This window comes from Coregonus lavaretus (assembly GCF_964263955.1).
Source record: "Coregonus lavaretus genome assembly, chromosome: 14".
In the NCBI taxonomy this organism is placed as follows: domain Eukaryota; kingdom Metazoa; phylum Chordata; class Actinopteri; order Salmoniformes; family Salmonidae; genus Coregonus; species Coregonus lavaretus.
In genome coordinates, this window is record NC_140001.1 from 19,947,848 (window position 1) to 19,964,744 (window position 16,897).

At 43.0% G+C, this 16,897-nt stretch overlaps 2 protein-coding genes and 1 pseudogene across 8 annotated transcripts in view; 1 reads left to right on the top strand and 2 right to left on the bottom strand.

Annotated features, from left to right (window-relative positions):
* Positions 1–430: 430 nt before the first annotated feature.
* snrpd3 (small nuclear ribonucleoprotein D3 polypeptide) lies at positions 431–7,868 on the bottom strand. 5 transcript variants are annotated; one of them, XM_084177028.1, is made up of 4 exons: positions 7,817–7,868; positions 5,905–6,034; positions 5,456–5,648; positions 431–598 (listed from the first exon to the last, which is right to left on the bottom strand). In XM_084177028.1, exons 1-4 carry the CDS (start codon positions 7,819–7,821, stop codon positions 534–536), a joined length of 393 nt encoding a protein of 130 aa, XP_084033154.1. In that variant the 5' UTR covers positions 7,822–7,868; the 3' UTR covers positions 431–533. The 5 variants fall into 5 exon arrangements, with proteins under 5 accessions (XP_084033154.1, XP_084033158.1, XP_084033156.1 ...); XM_084177032.1 differs by lacking the exon at positions 7,817–7,868 and adding an exon at positions 6,477–6,530 and having other exon boundaries at positions 5,905–6,030; XM_084177030.1 differs by lacking the exon at positions 7,817–7,868 and adding an exon at positions 6,477–6,530.
* On the top strand, positions 5,998–10,599 carry gucd1 (guanylyl cyclase domain containing 1; the record flags this gene model as incomplete). 2 transcript variants are annotated; one of them, XM_084177026.1, is made up of 6 exons in its annotated part: positions 5,998–6,055; positions 7,538–7,622; positions 7,726–7,891; positions 8,048–8,139; positions 8,296–8,537; positions 8,817–10,599. In XM_084177026.1, 6 exons carry the CDS (start codon positions 5,998–6,000, stop codon positions 8,906–8,908), a joined length of 735 nt encoding a protein of 244 aa, XP_084033152.1. In that variant the 3' UTR covers positions 8,909–10,599. The 2 variants fall into 2 exon arrangements, with proteins under 2 accessions (XP_084033152.1, XP_084033151.1); XM_084177025.1 differs by lacking the exon at positions 5,998–6,055 and adding an exon at positions 6,811–7,179.
* A 163-nt stretch (positions 10,600–10,762) lies between these two features.
* LOC311141204 (beta-ureidopropionase-like) overlaps positions 10,763–16,897 on the bottom strand; it is a 29,942-nt pseudogene continuing 23,807 nt past the window's right edge. Inside the window, exons 9-10 of the transcript in view lie at positions 12,695–12,849; positions 10,763–10,843 (exon numbers count right to left, since the gene is read on the bottom strand). The product of the transcript in view is annotated as a beta-ureidopropionase-like (transcript). The remainder of the gene's footprint in view (positions 10,844–12,694; positions 12,850–16,897) is intronic.

The window sequence follows — 16,897 nt, forward strand, 5'->3', positions numbered from 1 at the left end:
GACTGCTAGCTGTTCGGGAAAACTGCCCTTTTCGTCCTCATGCTAGGTAGCAGAAGCCAGAGCAGCCATTTTGGAATGGCAGTGTCAGCCAATCAGCTCCTTCGTTGTTCAACGCAACGTTCTATTCCATAACGGCTGCAGTGGCTACTGCTAGCTAGCACGAGGACAAAAACAGCAGTTTACTTAAAAACTAGCAGTCGTTCAATCTCCTTGATGTTACAGTTGGGATAATGGGACAATTCGGCGTACAACTAATTTCTCACCCCTACATTGAGGTACGTTTTCCGAGACATATCTAGCACCGGCTCCGCTGTGTTTTAATCTAAACAGGAGGCCTATTCGACCCCAGTGCAGCTGTAAGCAAGCGTAGGGTAGGAATCTATTACGGCTACTCTAAAGTTATTTGCTATCTGATAACAAGGAACAGATAAATAGTAAGAAAATCATTTTAATGGAAATAGCATTTCGCATCATTTATCAAAAAAGAATAACAAACAAGCGGTATTATAGAAAGTAGAAAATAGTTTTTCAAATTATCGCCTTTTCTGGAAAATATTTCCTCTTCCCATCCCTCCACGTCCTCGCCCCCTAGCAGCCACTGGGAGAAGAGACAAAGCAAATTGTTAATCAATCAACATACATCAAATCAAATTGTATTTGTCACATGCGCAGAATACAACAGGTGTAGAACTTACAGTGAAATGCTTACTTACAAGCCCTTAACCAACAATGCAGTTTTAAGAAAAATAAGTGTTAAGTAAAAAAATAGATAAGTAAAAAATCAAAATACTAAATAATTAAAGAGCAGCAGTAAAATAACAGTAGCGAGGCTATATACAGGGGGTACCGGTACAGAGTCAATGTGCGGGGGCACAGGTTAGTCGAGGTAATATGTACATGTAGGTAGAGTTAAAGTGACTATGCATAGATAATAAACAGAGAGTAGCAGCAGAGTAAAAGAGGGGGTGGGGAACAATGCAAATAGTCTGGGTAGCAATTTGATTAGCTGTTATGGCTTGGGGGTAGAAGCTGTTAAGAAACCTTTTGGACCTAGACTTGGCACTCCGGTACCGCTTGCCGTGCGGTAGCAGAGAGAACAGTCTATGACTAGGGTGGCTGAAGTCTTTGACAATTTTTAGGGCCTTCCTCTGACACCGCCTGGTGTAGAGTTCCTAGATGTCAGGAAACTTGGCCCCAGTGATGTACTGGGCTGTACGCACTACCCTCTGTAGTGCCTTGTCAGAGGCCGAGCAGTTGCCATACCAGGAAGTGATGCAACCAGTCAGGATGCTCTCGATGGTGCAGCTGTAGAAATCTTTGATGATCTGAGGACCCATGCCAAATCTTTTCAGTCTCCTGAGGGGGAATAGGCTTTGTTGTGACCTCTTCATGACTGTCTTGGTGTGTTTGGACCATCATAGTTTGTTGGTGATGTGGACACCAAGGAACTTGAAGCTCTCAACCAGCTCCACTACAGCCCCGTCGATGAGAATGGGGGCGTGCTCGGTCCTCTTCTTTTTCCTGTCGTCCACAATCACCTCCTTTGTCTTGATCACGTTGAGGGAGGTTGTTATCCTGGCATCACATGGACAGGTCTCTGACCTCCTCCCTATAGGCTGTCTCATCATTGACAGTGATCAGGCCTACCACTGCTGTGTCGTCGGCAAACTTGATGGTGTTGGAGTCGTGCCTGGCCATGCAGTCATGGGTGAACAGGGAGTACAGGAGGGGACTGAGCACGCACCCCTGAGGGGCCCCCGTGTTGAGGATCAGCGTGGCGGATGTGTTGTTACCTACCCTTACCACCTGGGGGCGGTCCGTCAGGAAGTCCAGGATCCAGTTGCAGAGGGAGGTGTTTAGTCCCAGGGTCCTTAGCTTAGTAATGAGCTTTGAGGGCACTGTGGTATTGAACGCTGAGCTGTAGTCAATGAACAGCATTCTCATGTAGGTGTTCCTTTTGTCCAGGTGGGAAAGGGCAGTGTGGAGTGCAATAGAGATTGCATCATCTGTGGATCTGTTGGGGCGGTATGCAAATTGGAGTGGGTCTATTTCTGGGATAATGGTGTTGATGTGATCTACGACCAGCCTTTCAAAGCACTTCATGGTTACAGACGTGAGTGCTACTGGTCGGTAGTCATTTAGGCAGGTTACCTTAGTGTTCTTGGGCACAGGACTATGGTGGTCTGCTTGAAACATGTTGGTATTACAGACTCAGTCAGGGACAGGTTGAAAAGTGAAGATACTTGCTAGTTGGTTAGCGCATGCTCGGAGTACACGTCCTGGTTTTTTTATTTTTATTTTTTTATTTCACCTTTATTTAACCAGGTAAACCAGTTGAGAACAAGTTCTCATTTACAACTGCGACCTGGCCAAGATAAAGCAAAGCAGTGCGATAAAAACAACAACACAGAGTTACATATGGGGTAAAACAAAACTAAGTCAAAAATACAACAGAAATACATATAATATACAGTGTGCAAATTTAGCAAGTTATGGAGGTAAGGCAATAAAATAGGCTATAGTGCAAAATAATTACAATTTAGTATTAACACTGGAATGATGTGCAAGAGATGATGTGCAAATAGAGATACTGGGGTACAAATGAGCAAAATAAATAACAATATAGGGATGAGGTAGTTGGGCGGGCTAATTTCAGATGGGCTGTGTACAGGTGCAGTGATCGGTAAGGTGCTCTGACAACTGACAACCGTCTGGCCCTGCGGCCTTGTGAATGTTGACATATTTAAAGGTCTTACTCACATCAGCTACGGAGAGCGTGATCACACAATCGTCCGGAACAGCTGATGCTCTCATGCATGTATCAGTGTTGCTTGCCTCAAATCGAGCATAGAAGTAATTTAGCTTGTCTGGTAGGCTCGTGTCACTGGGCAGCCCACAGCTGTGCTTCCCTTTGTAGTCTGTAATAGTCCGACGAGCGTCGGAGCGGTGTAGTACAATTCAATCTTAGTCCTGTATTGACCCTTTGCCTGTTTGATGGTTCGTCGGAGGGCATAGCGGGATTTCTTATAAGCGTCCGGGTTAGAGTCCCGCTCCTTGAAAGCGGCAGCTCTACCCTTTAGCTCAGTGCAGATGTTGCCTGTAATCCATGGCTTCTGGTTGGGGTACGTACGTACGGTCACTGTGGGGACGACGTCATCGATGCACTTATTGATGAAGCCAGTGACTGATGTGGTGTACTCCTCAATGCCATCGGAAAAATCCCGGAACATATTCCAGTCTGCGCTAGTAAAACAGTCCTGTAGCTTAGCATCTGCGTCTTCTGACCACTTCTTTATTGACCGAGTCACTGGTGCTTCCTGCTTTAGTTTTTGCTTGTAAGCAGGAGGATAGAGAGTTATGGTCAGATTTGCCAAATGGAGGGCGAGGGAGAGCGTTGTACGCGTCTCTGTGTGTGGAGTAAAGGTGGTCTAGAGTTTTTTTTCCTCTGGTTGCACATTTAACATGCTGGTAGAAATTAGGTAAAACTGATTTAAGTTTCCCTGCATTAAAGTCCCTGGCCACTAGGAGCGCCGCCTCTGGATGAGCGTTTTCCTGTTTGCTTATGGCCTTATACAGCTCATTGAGTGCAGTCTTAGTGCCAGCATCGGTTTGTGGTGGTAAATAGACAGCTACGAAAAATATAGATGAAAACTCTCTTGGTAAATTGTGTGGTCTACAGCTTATCATGAGATACTCTACCTCAGGCGGGCAAAACCGCGACTTCCTTAATATTCGATTTTGTGCACCAGCTGTTGTTTACAAATATACACAGACCGCCACCCCTTGTCTTACCGGAGGCAGCTGTTCTTTCTTGCCGATGCAGCATATTTCCCGCCAGCTGTATGTTATCCATGTCGTTGTTCAGCCACGACTCGGTGAAACATAAGATATTACCGTTTTTAATGTCCCGTTGGTAGGATATCCGTGATTTTTTTTTTTTTTTGGGGGGGGGGGGGGGGGTAGATCAGCTTAATATTGCAGATAGATTGTAACTTCCATCAATGTAATTGTCTGCATCACTTCCAATCCCCCATGATTTTATATATATATATATATATATATATATATATATATATATATATATATATTCCCCTTTATTACTTTCCAACCCCGCCACCCTTTCCCTACTTGGGGTAAACTAGTGAACAACAATGCTTAGGCCTCTACTTCCAGCTTATACTTACTATCTACATTTTATGTACACAGTCAATTTTACAATAATTATATTTTGTTTGTTTTTTTCTCCTGAACTTCTTCTAGTCTCAACCTCTCCGATCATTTTCATGATGTCCATCCGGTTTGCTTCTATATGCCATATATTTCTAACTGTGCTGTTTCCCAAAAGCTCCCAACATACAACCTATGTGGACACAGTATGCTTACGTTATTAGTTGTTATTATTTTGTTGTTAGTTGTTATTAGTCCCATCCTTCAGATCCATTCAACAACTCCCATCTATCTCTTAACACCATCCATATAGGATTTCTATTTGCCATATATATTTCAACTGTACTGTGATGTTTTACAAAAATTCTGAACCTTTCTATTCTCATTGTTTCTACAGATTGTGAATTAAAAATAAACATTTTTGCTAAAACTATTATTATATTATTGATCGATTGACTACGACTTTTCAGATCACCCAGTAATGCTATCTGCAAGGTTAGCTCCAGGTAAATATTGCAATCCTTTAGCCATTCCTGGACCTGTGTCCAAAAACAAGCTACAAATGGACAGTACCAAAACAAATGATCTAATGATTCTGTCTCTTCGCAGCATCCGTGATCTTAGTTTGTCTATTTTGTTATCCAATGATGGCTAATAGGACTGATGGTAGAGGCAGATTATGCCTCGCCGTCGGATCCTTACGAGGCACCCCGACCTACGTCCCCGATATCTCAGTCTCTTTCTCATGCGAATGACAGGGATTTGGGCCTTGTCGGGTGTCTGAAGAAAATCCTTAGCATCCGACTCGTCAAATAAAAAATCTTCGCCCAGTATGAGGTGAGTAATCGCTGTCCTGATATCCAGAAGCTCTTTTCGGTCATAAGAGACGTGGCAGAAACATTATGTACAAAATAAGTTGCAAATAACGCGAAAAAACACACACAATAGCACAATTGGTTACGAGCCCGTAAAATGGCAGCCATCTCCTTCGGTGCCATTAGAGACAGAATCATTAGATCATTTGTTTTGGTACTGTCCATTTGTAGCTTGTTTTTACAATAATCTGCTTGCATAATTTATGTGCCAAATCCAATAGGATACTAGCTTGGGCCTAGATCTCTTTGTGCTCCTGCTAACACCAACTCCAATGCTGTCATAGTCAAGCCAAACATGTTTGGCATCACAATGACTGACAAAGAGTTGGCATGATGGCACAAACAGACTGGCACGCAGGCCAGTTGGATACCAAGTGGGTCTGATTAGGGCCATGATATAATAAAATCTGTACCTTGTGCTTTGAGAATGGCAGCTTTCCCTCTCCCAGCTCCAGCTCCCTGGTTCTTGTTCTTCATACTCTTTAGCATGGGTGCGTTCTTCAGCATGTCTGGGAGAATAAGGAATCGGATCTTGCTGCCTCGGATGTACACCTGCTCCAGCTGGGCTACACGGCCATCTCTGTGAGTCACTGTGATGTTGGCCATCTGGAGGGGGCAGAATGTTCAATCACATTTAGATGAGGAAGGAAGGGGTTGGGGGTAGGTTGTGGAGGACTACTTTATGGGGGATTCAGGGAAAAGAGATGCTGATTTGTATATCATAATGTTAAAATATAGACTAGTAAGGTATTTAGAACTTAGAGAACTTGATGCAACATGCTCAGAATGATACTTTCTATCAAATTGCAAATCATGGTAGGCATGAAATCCACTTTAAAAAGTTTGAGATGCATGTTATTACCTGGCAGTTCATGTTGTCCTCAGCTTCAATGAGTTTCCCCCGGTACACCTCCCCGGTGTTGGTCTCGCAGGTAACGATGTGGCCCTCAGCTTCATGAAGGACTTTGATTGGCACTCCAATGGACATCTTTCTGAGCACCACCACATATACAGTAATGGTTTTAGTCAAAGAGAAAACAGTTAGCTAACGTTAGCTTCTGGTTGATGTTCTTTGCCACTAAAATCAGTAGCTAAACGTTAGTAGCTAAAACAGGGTGAATGGAATTGGCTAGCTGGACGTTAGTTAGCTATGCTTGCTAGCTAACGTTGGCTAACGATAACTATCTTGCGAATGGTACATAGCTAGCTCATTTCCGTGTGCACTGCTACAATGCTAATAGCTAGCTAGTGATAACCGTAATATCTTACAGTTTAAATCCTTGCAAACCAGTTCGTGAATATTTGTGGAAATTATTCAGCTAGCACTTTACCTAGCTAGCTAATATTTTTTTTATATATTTTAATTTAGGTCTAGTCTAGCGATTGGTGAATGGCAAAGATGCCCCGCTTCTTTAAAAGCTAGCCTCTCCATACCCGTTTATTTCCTGTTTGATTCGCTCATCGCCATGCCAAAGATGTTTTAGAACTAATAGCTCATTGTTCTAGCTGTGGCAATGCAGGGTGAAAACTAGAGCGAGAACTGTGTGTGCTGCCACCTACTGACGTCCTGTCGACGGTGCAGTTTAGTTCACTACCACAGCTTTATTATTTTGCAGACAACGCTCATACCGATTTAATAAGTTTGTGTTGTTCTTGTTTGCGACCAGGGTCATTCTGGTTTCAGTGTAGTTTCTGGAGACACGATTGAGTGTGCGTGTGTGTGTGCGCGCGCTATAAAAAACACTTGGGTGTGCGCGCACCACTAGCCACCGGAAGTGAGTTTGACTCGCAATCCTCGTTCGTATCAATTATTTGAAGAAACCCAGCTAGCTATCTAGCTAGCTGAACAGAACTAGTTTAGCTATCAGTACAAGAAAACTTTATACAATTCACATTAATCCACTTTGAATGATCTAACAGTTAGTAGGTGAATCGACCATGAAGTCGACCAACCAGATGTAAATAATGATATGTGCTAGTAGGGTACGCTAATTTGGTTGCTAGCGCCAGGCAGTGCTTGCCAACACCCTCATGAGGCAATCCAACTCCGGAGCATTAATTAGCTACCAACCGTAAACAAGTCTGACTAGTTTGTGATTTGCATCTAGCAGCAAAGAACAATCCAACAGAATGTCAGGTACGTGTATGCTCTAATTATCTAGAGAGTATGTTTGAAATGTAACGTTTGGTAGTTGACCCCACCTAATTTAGCTGTAGCTAGCCACCAATGGCAATGCAATGTAAACAGAAGCAAAAGCATCCCATCCATCGCATGACATTGTCACATGTAAATAACACTTGCTGTGTTTATCAGTCGTGCAAAAGGAATGTACAATCCATGAGAAAAACATTAGTTAGCTACTTTTGTAGACATTATTTGAATTCATTTGGAGAAGCTTGCCACAGCAAGAAACTGACATTTTAGGCCTGGTGAGACCAGTAGCTAAGATTGTGTACTCGTTTCCATCAGCCTCATCACATCTTGTTTTTGACAGATGATGCTGTCCTGCTGAATGTACCCGTCATTCGGCAGCTGTACCACTGGGACTGTGGATTAGCCTGCTCCAGAATGGTTTTGAAGTAAGGGGACATTTCATCATATACTGCATACAGACATGGGTGTGCATTTTAACTACAGTACATTGTGCAGCTGAAGACCTCATCATATACAATAATTTGGCAGGTACCTCCACCCTGTGAGTGATGAGGAGTTTCAGGGTGCTTGCTGGGAGTTGAAGCTGACGCAGAGTGTCTGGACAATTGACTTGGCCTACCTCATGTGCCAGCTGAGGATCCGGCACCGCTTCTGCACTCAGACACTGGGTGTTGACAAGGGCTTCAGGAATCAGGTAATGAGTCAACACTTTGTAGGTCATCACAAGTACAATAGTTATAATACAATGGTATAAGTACATTTAATTATCATGTAGCCCACCATAACAAATGTCCTTAACTAATACGTACCTGAGAGACTTAATGTTTGTGTTTCTTTCATCTGTTTCCAGTCCTTCTACAAAAAGCATTTTGACACTGAGGAAGACAGAGTCAATGAACTCTTCCTAAAGGCTGAAAGCAAGGGTGTGGTGGTGAATAAATGGTTAGTTAACTTTGTGAAAAACTTGCACGGATAAAGAATAAAGACAAATTGTTCAAAATCTATCAGCTTGTCTGGTTAGTAATGGTTGTTTTACGGACCTAGACAGAAAATAACTAAGAGACGCTAACTTTCTGCCTTTTTTAATGTCACCTGTAGCTCTGTGACAATTCAGGAAATCCAGGAACATATTGACCAGGGCCATGTGGCCATAGTGCTGGTCAACGCTGTGGTTCTGGTGTGTGAACTCTGCTCTTCGCCTGTCAAGTACTGCTGTTTCCTGCCTGTGGGCCAGAAGTGCTTCTGCAGGAAGCCAGAATACCAGGGTCACTTTGTGGTTGTGTGCGGCTTCAACCGGAGCACTGGCTGCATCTTCTACAACAACCCTGCCTACTCAGACCGTGAGCCCTCCCTCTACACATCTGCAACAGTAGACAGGGCCACTGACTTACTAGACCCATATATTCATTAAGTATAAGTATGGAATAAATCACATTGTATTTTTGGACATTCAAGTTCTATATCTAAACGCTTCTTAATAAATTGCACAATAACATAACACCCATGAACATGTAACCAGAGGGTGAAAAGTTGACCATGTTCTTGGCAGTAAGCACAGAGAGATTGCGTAAGAGTGAAAATATCACATTGACAGAAGCCTTTGTGTGTTTTGCTTACAGGCGTGTGTTGCACCAGCATTAGTAACTTTGAAGAAGCTCGAATGAGCTACGGGACAGATGAGGATATTCTGTTTATCTTCAAGGAGAGCTGATGGCTTAGGGACAATGAAGATGCAGATTGTCTCCACATCGCTATGGCGCCCCATCCTCACTATGATGACACACCAGTGGGTCTACAGGTCCCTGAACTGGAACTGCTGGTTCCAGCTTTAGCCCAGTGTTGTAGATGGTCCCGGGCTGTCCTCTCCAGTGCTAACATGGCTGACTGCTCACAGAACACACAACACCACTCCAACGTCACCACACCTGCCTCATTTCACATAGCCCATGCTAGTCGTCAGTGTGTAAAGGAATAATCGCTGAAGACATAAATAAAGTGTGGTTTTTAAGTTGGTTGGGGGACAAGCAGATAGATTAAATAGAATAAATGTATTTTTACTGTGTCCCTTTTTGTTTAGTTTTAATTCGGTTAGTTGAGTCCACCAATTGACATTGTGAAATGGTGACCAGTGCAATACCTGAAATCCTATTCCTAATGCTGGGTGGATAAAATACCATAACACTGAAATTGATTCTAGCCTTGGAGAGGACAAAACAATGCACATACAAGGGCTTACGGCAACATGATGCTTTCTTTGGTTTTACCTGGTGTCACGCAAGTCTGATGGGCCATGTATAGCTGCTTTCCTCCCCTCAGACTTGTCTTGTTTTATTAATAGTTATTTTGATACTGTTTGTTAAACTTCACATATTATTTAGGATTTTCTAATAACATGGAATAGAGGGGAGAATTTGTTTTTGAAAGACTCAGGTAATTAATGTCAAAAGAGTCTGATGTGTTGTATTACAATAGCAAACCCATGTCACAAACTCATTTTCTTTAATGCAATACACCTCGACCCATAGCCTGTTTATGGAACCAAATCTGCCTGGCAGGCCTAGGTATTAGTCATCAGGACGTCATGTTCAACCTCAGCCTGCTGCTTTGTACAGACTTTGCTTTTGTTGTGTGCACTGATGATTACAGTCCATGTCAGTGTCATTCACATCAAGGAGCTTATTTCAGAGAATCAGTTATAGGTTCATCTGAAGGCGGTGGAGGCTAGTGGGAGGAGCTATAGGAGGACGGGCTCATTGTAATGGCTGGAATGGCATAAATGGAACAGTATCAAACATATATAAACCACATGTTCGGCTCCGTTCCATTTATTCCATTCCAGCCATTACAATGAGCCGATCCTCCTATAGCTCCTCCCACCAGCCTCCACTGTCTGAAGGTTTTTCCGTGTTGCACTACATGCCTCCATCTCCATGCTCTTTCAGTTTGAAAAATGGAGAATGGGGACACAGTGGAACGTTTGAAATACTCAGTATGAGGTAGAGGGATGCCTTGCAGGTTTTGCTTCAGTATATGACTCAACACTACCTTAAAGTTTTAAAGGAATTATTAGATCATAAGATGTTTTCTGTTGAAAACAGCAATCAAGTGGAGGCAACACACAGAATGACACCTTTACTTTATTCTCACTCAACATTTATTTTTATATTTTGGTATCATGGATGATGTTATTGCACTTTGGTTTTTGTACCAGCCATAATTATGTATTATTTAATTTTCATTTTACCAAGATAACATATTTTCCCAATCTAAATGGGAAGACACTGATTTATTCCTGGTTGTGTATTTTTGTTATGAACAAATGGAATGTGTTAAAATGGCTTTATTTTTATGAAATATACAATTCCATCTATGTACTGTACTCAATAAAATAATTTGAACACATTCTTTGGTTTAGCTTATGGCTGGCTTGATTGGTCCATTCATAATCTTGATGGCACTAATCATGTATGCCTCAACATTGACCTCATGTCCTCTCATTGAGATAGCCTACTGTCTACAGTGCAGCATGTCTCTTCGTTTAGGGGTACCTTCAGGTCATATCAATCTACTTGATAATGTTCGGCTTGAAGTCATGCTTGGTGGCCCTTGTGAGCTCCTCTGAATACTCCCCATACAGTGGGGGAAAAAAGTATTTAGTCAGCCACCAATTGTGCAAGTTCTCCCACTTAAAAAGATGAGAGAGGCCTGTAATTTTCATCATAGGTACACGTCAACTATGACAGACAAATTGAGATTTTTTTTCTCCAGAAAATCACATTGTAGGATTTTTAATGAATTTATTTGCAAATTATGGTGGAAAATAAGTATTTGGTCACCTACAAACAAGCAAGATTTCTGGCTCTCGCAGACCTGTAACTTCTTCTTTAAGAGGCTCCTCTGTCCTCCACTCGTTACCTGTATTAATGGCACCTGTTTGAACTTGTTATCAGTATAAAAGACACCTGTCCACAACCTCAAACAGTCACACTCCAAACTCCACTATGGCCAAGACCAAAGAGCTGTCAAAGGACACCAGAAACAAAATTGTAGACCTGCACCAGGCTGGGGAGACTGAATCTGCAATAGGTAAGCAGCTTGGTTTGAAGAAATCAACTGTGGGAGCAATTATTAGGAAATGGAAGACATACAAGGCCACTGATAATCTCCCTCGATCTGGGGCTCCACGCAAGATCTCACCCTGTGGGGTCAAAATGATCACAAGAACGGTGAGCAAAAATCCCAGAACCACACGGGGGGACCTAGTGAATGACCTGCAGAGAGCTGAGACCAAAGTAACAAAGCCTACCATCAGTAACACACTACGCCGCCAGGGACTCAAATCCTGCAGTGCCAGACGTGTCCCCCTGCTTAAGCCAGTACATGTCCAGGCCCGTCTGAAGTTTGCTAGAGTGCATTTGGATGATCCAGAAGAGGATTGGGAGAATGTCATATGGTCAGATGAAACCAAAATAGAACTTTTTGGTAAAAACTCAACTCGTCGTGTTTGGAGGACAAAGAATGCTGAGTTGCATCCAAAGAACACCATACCTACTGTGAAGCATGGGGGTGGAAACATCATGCTTTGGGGCTGTTTTTCTGCAAAGGGACCAGGACGACTGATCCGTGTAAAGGAAAGAATGAATGGGGCCATGTATCGTGATATTTTGAGTGAAAACCTCCTTCCATCAGCAAGGGCATTGAAGATGAAACGTGGCTGGGTCTTTCAGCATGACAATGATCCCAAACACACTGCCCGGGCAACGAAGGAGTGGCTTCGTAAGAAGCATTTCAAGGTCCTGGAGTGGCCTAGCCACCCCATAGAAAATCTTTGGAGGGAGTTGAAAGTCCGTGTTGCCCAGCGACAGCCCCAAAACATCACTGCTCTAGAGGAGATCTGCATGGAGGAATGGGCCAAAATACCAGCAACAGTGTGTGAAAACCTTGTGAAGACTTACAGAAAACGTTTGACCTGTGTCATTGCCAACAAAGGGTATATAACAAAGTATTGAGAAACTTTTGTTATTGACCAAATACTTATTTTCCACCATAATTTGCAAATAAATTCATTAAAAATCCTACAATGTGATTTTCTTGAAAAAAAAATCTCATTTTGTCTGTCATAGTTGACGTGTACCTATGATGAAAATTACAGGCCTCTCTCATCTTTTTAAGTGGGAGAACTTGCACAATTGGTGGCTGACTAAATACCTTTTTTCCCCACTGTACCTCCCAGTCATCTGCAGATACAGTTACAGCTTTATAGCAGTGCCAACTACTTATGCAAATGTCATAGACCAGGGTTATGTTATCGCGTAACTGAACATGATACAGGTTAGACCAGACAGTAATGTCTGTTAGGCAAAAATGCATTTCCAAGAAGGATGTGATGAACTGCTATTACTGCCAAAAACATGATGATATTATGTAAAAGATTACCCCTGGTACAGTATGTGCAATTCTTGTGAAATAAGATTCTTGTGATATTTCAGTAGTTCACCTTAAAACTAAATTTGTCACTGATTTGCTGGGTCAGGTTGAGATCCATTTCGGTCACCAGGAGACCGTCACAGGTTCGGGACAGGCCTGGAGAGCGGTTACCATCAGGAGCGGCCACATAGCTTGACCCATAGAAGTGTCCAAAATCTTAGTGAGCTATAAGGAACAAAGACAGGACTCTACTTGACAATTAGCTCTTCAACAAAACTAGTCAGAGGAATCCCATCTGAATGACAGGTGGCCTATTGTGTCTGTTTCACAGGTAGACAACCTGCAACTTTATGCATGGGTAATGAGGTCTATGGATATGAATGTGCTGTGAGGCTAACGTTCAGCAACATGACACTTGTTAACATGGCAGCTGGCCCCAGGCCTGTTCTGGATACAGAGTGTAAATGGAAAACAGACACATTGCACTGGGGTGTTGCTCATACAGTTGAAGTCGGAAGTTTACACACACTTAGGTTGGAGTCATTAAAACTCGTTTTTCAACCACTCCACACATTTCTTGTTAACAAACTATAGTTTTGGCAAGTCGGTTAGGACATCTACTTTGTGCATGACACAGGCAATTTTTCCAACAATTGTTTACAGACAGATTATTTCACTTATAATTCACTGTATCACAATTCCAGTGGGTCAGAAGTTTACATACACTAAGTTGACTGCCTTTAAACAGCTTGGAAAATTCCAGAAAATGATGTCATGGCTGTAGAAGCTTCTGATAGGCTAATTGACATAATTTGAGTCAATTGGAGGTGTACTTGTGGATGTATTTCAAGGCCTACCTTCAAACTCAGTGCCTCTTTGCTTGACATCATGTGAAAATCAAAAGAAATCAGCCAAGACCTCCGAAAAAAATATGTAGACCTCCACAAGTCTGCTTCATCCTTGGGAGCAATTTCCAAACGCCTGAAAGTACCACGTTCATCTGTACAAACAATAGTACGCAAGTATAAACACCATGGGACCACGCAGCCGTCATACCGCTCAGGAAGGAGACGCGTTCTGTCTCCTAGAGATGAACGTACTTTGGCGCGAAAAGTGCAAATCAATCCCAGAACAACAGCAAAGGACCTTGTGAAGATGCTGGAGGAAACAGGTACAAAAGTATCTACAGTGGGGGACAAAAAGTATTTAGTCAGCCACCAATTGTGCAGGTTCTCCCACTTAAAAATATGAGAGAGGCCTGTAATTTTCATCATAGGTACACGTCCACTATGACAGACAAATTGAGGAAAAAAAATCCAGAAAATCACATTGTAGGATTTTTAATGAATTTATTTGCAAATTATGGTGGAAAATAAGTATTTGGTCACCTACAATCAAGCAAGATTTCTGGCTCTCACAGACCTGTAACTTCTTCTTTAAGAGGCTCCTCTGTCCTCCACTCGTTACCTGTATTAATGGCACCTGTTTGAACTTGTTATCAGTATAAAAGACACCTGTCCACAACCTCAAACAGTCACACTCCAAACTCCACTATGGCCAAGACCAAAGAGCTGTCAAAGGACACCAGAAACAAAATTGTAGACCTGCACCAGGCTGGGAAGACTGAATCTGCAATAGGTAAGCAGCTTGGTTTGAAGAAATCAACAGTGGGAGCAATTATTAGGAAATGGAAGACATACAAGACCACTGATAATCTCCCTCGATCTGGGGCTCCACGCAAGATCTCACTCTGTGGGGTCAAAATGATCACAAGAATGGTGAGCAAAAATCCCAGAACCACACGGGGGGACCTAGTGAATGACCTGCAGAGAGCTGGGACCAAAGTAACAAAGCCTACCATCAGTAACACACTACGCCGCCAGGGACTCAAATCCTGCAGTGCCAGACGTGTCCCCCTGCTTAAGCCAGTACATGTCCAGGTCCGTCTGAAGTTTGCTAGAGTGCATTTGGATGATCCAGAAGAGGATTGGGAGAATGTCATATGGTCGGATGAAACCAAAATAGAACTTTTTGGTAAAAACTCAACTCGCCTTTTTGGAGGACAAAGAATGCTGAGTTGCATCCAAAGAACACCATACCTACTGTGAAGCATGGGGGTGGAAACATCATGCTTTGGGGCTGTTTTTCTGCAAAGGGACCAGGACGACTGATCCGTGTAAAGGAAAGAATGAATGGGGCCATGTATTGTGAGATTTTGAGTGAAAACCTCCTTCCATCAGCAAGGGCATTGAAGATGAAACGTGGCTGGGTATTTCAGCATGACAATGATCCCAAACACACCGCCCGGGCAACGAAGGAGTGGCTTCGTAAGAAGCATTTCAAGGTCCTGGAGTGGCCTAGCCAGTCTCCAGATCTCAACCCCATAGAAAATCTTTGGAGGGAGTTGAAAGTCCGTGTTGCCCAGCGACAGCCCCAAAACATCACTGCTCTAGAGGAGATCTGCATGGAGGAATGGGCCAAAATACCAGCAACAGTGTGTGAAAACCTTGTGAAGACTTACAGAAAACGTTTGACCTGTGTCATTGCCAACAAAGGGTATATAACAAAGTATTGAGAAACTTTTGTTATTGACCAAATACTTATTTTCCACCATAATTTGCAAATAAATTCATAAAAAATCCTACAATGTGATTTTCTGGAGAAAAAAAATCTCATTTTGTCTGTCATAGTTGACGTGTACCTATGATGAAAATTACAGGCCTCTCTCATATTTTTAAGTGGGAGAACTTGCACAATTGGTGGCTGACTAAATACTTTTTTTCCCCACTGTATATCCACAGTAAAACGAGTCCTATATCGACATAATATGTAAGGCCGCTCAGGAAGGAAGAAGCCACTGCTCCAAAACTGCCATAAAAACTGCATATGGGGACATACTTTTTGGAGAAATGTCCTCTGGTCTGATGAAACAAAAATAGAACTGTTTGGCCATAATGACCATTGTTATGTTTGGAGGAAAAAGGGGGTTGCTTGCAAGCCGAAGAACCCCATCCCAACCGTGAAGCACGGGGGTGGCAGTGTCATGCTGTGGAGGTGCTTTGCTGCACTTCACAAAATAGATGACATCCTCCCGAGTGGCGCAGTGGTCTAAGGCACTGCATCGCAGTGCTAGCTGTGCCACTAGAGATCCTGGTTCGAGTCCAGGCTCTGTCGTAGCCGGCCGCAACCGGGAGACCCATGGGGCGGCGCACAATTGGCCCAGCGTCGTCCAGGGTAGGGGAGGGTTTGGCCGGCAGGGATGTCCTTGTCCAATCGCGCTATAGCGACCCCTGTGGCGGGCCGGGCACAGTGCACGCTGACTCGGTCGCCAGGTGTACGGTGTTTCCTCCGACACATTGGTGCGGCTGGCTTCCGGGTTAAGCGGGCACTGTGTCAAGAAGCAGTGCAGCTCGGTTGGGTTGTGTTTCGGAGGACGCACGACTCTCAACCTTCGCCGCTCCCGTGTCCGTACGGGGATTGCAGCGATGGGACAGGGACTGTAACTACTACCAATTGGATACCACGAAATTGGGGAGAAAAAGGGGGTAAAATACCCCCCAAAAAACAAAAAAATAGATGGCATCATGAGGAAGGAAAATTATGTGGATATATTGAAGCAACATCTCAAGACATCAGTCAGGAAGTTAAAGCTTGGTCGCAAATGGGTCTTCCAAATGGACAATGACCCCAAGCATCCTTCCAAAGTTGTGGCAAAATGGCTTAAGGAAAACAAAGTCAAGGTATTGGAGTGGCCATCACAAAGCCCTGACCTCAATCCTATAGAACATTTGTGGGCAGAACTGAAAAAGCGTGTGCGAGCAAGGAGGCCTACAAACCTGACTCAGTTACACCAGCTCTGTCAGGAGGAATGGGCCAAAACTTATTGTGGGAAGCTTGTGGAAGGCTACCCGAAACGTTTGACCCAAGTTAAACAATTTAAAGGCAATGCTACCTAATTCTAATTGAGTGTATGTAAACTTCTGACCCACTGGGAATGTGATGAAAGAAATAAAAGCTGAAATAAATCGTTCTCTCTACTATTATTCTGACATTTCACATTCTTAAAATTAAGTGGTGATCCTAACTGACCTAAGACAGGGAATTTGTACTAGGATTAAATGTCAGGAATTGTGAAAAACTGAGTTGAAATGTATTTGGCTAAGGTGTATACTTCCTACTTCAACTGTAAATACAGATATAAAACCTTTCTTTTTTTACCTTTTTATAATTGTTGATTATCATAATAATGTGCATTTGGTCTACTTCCCTACAC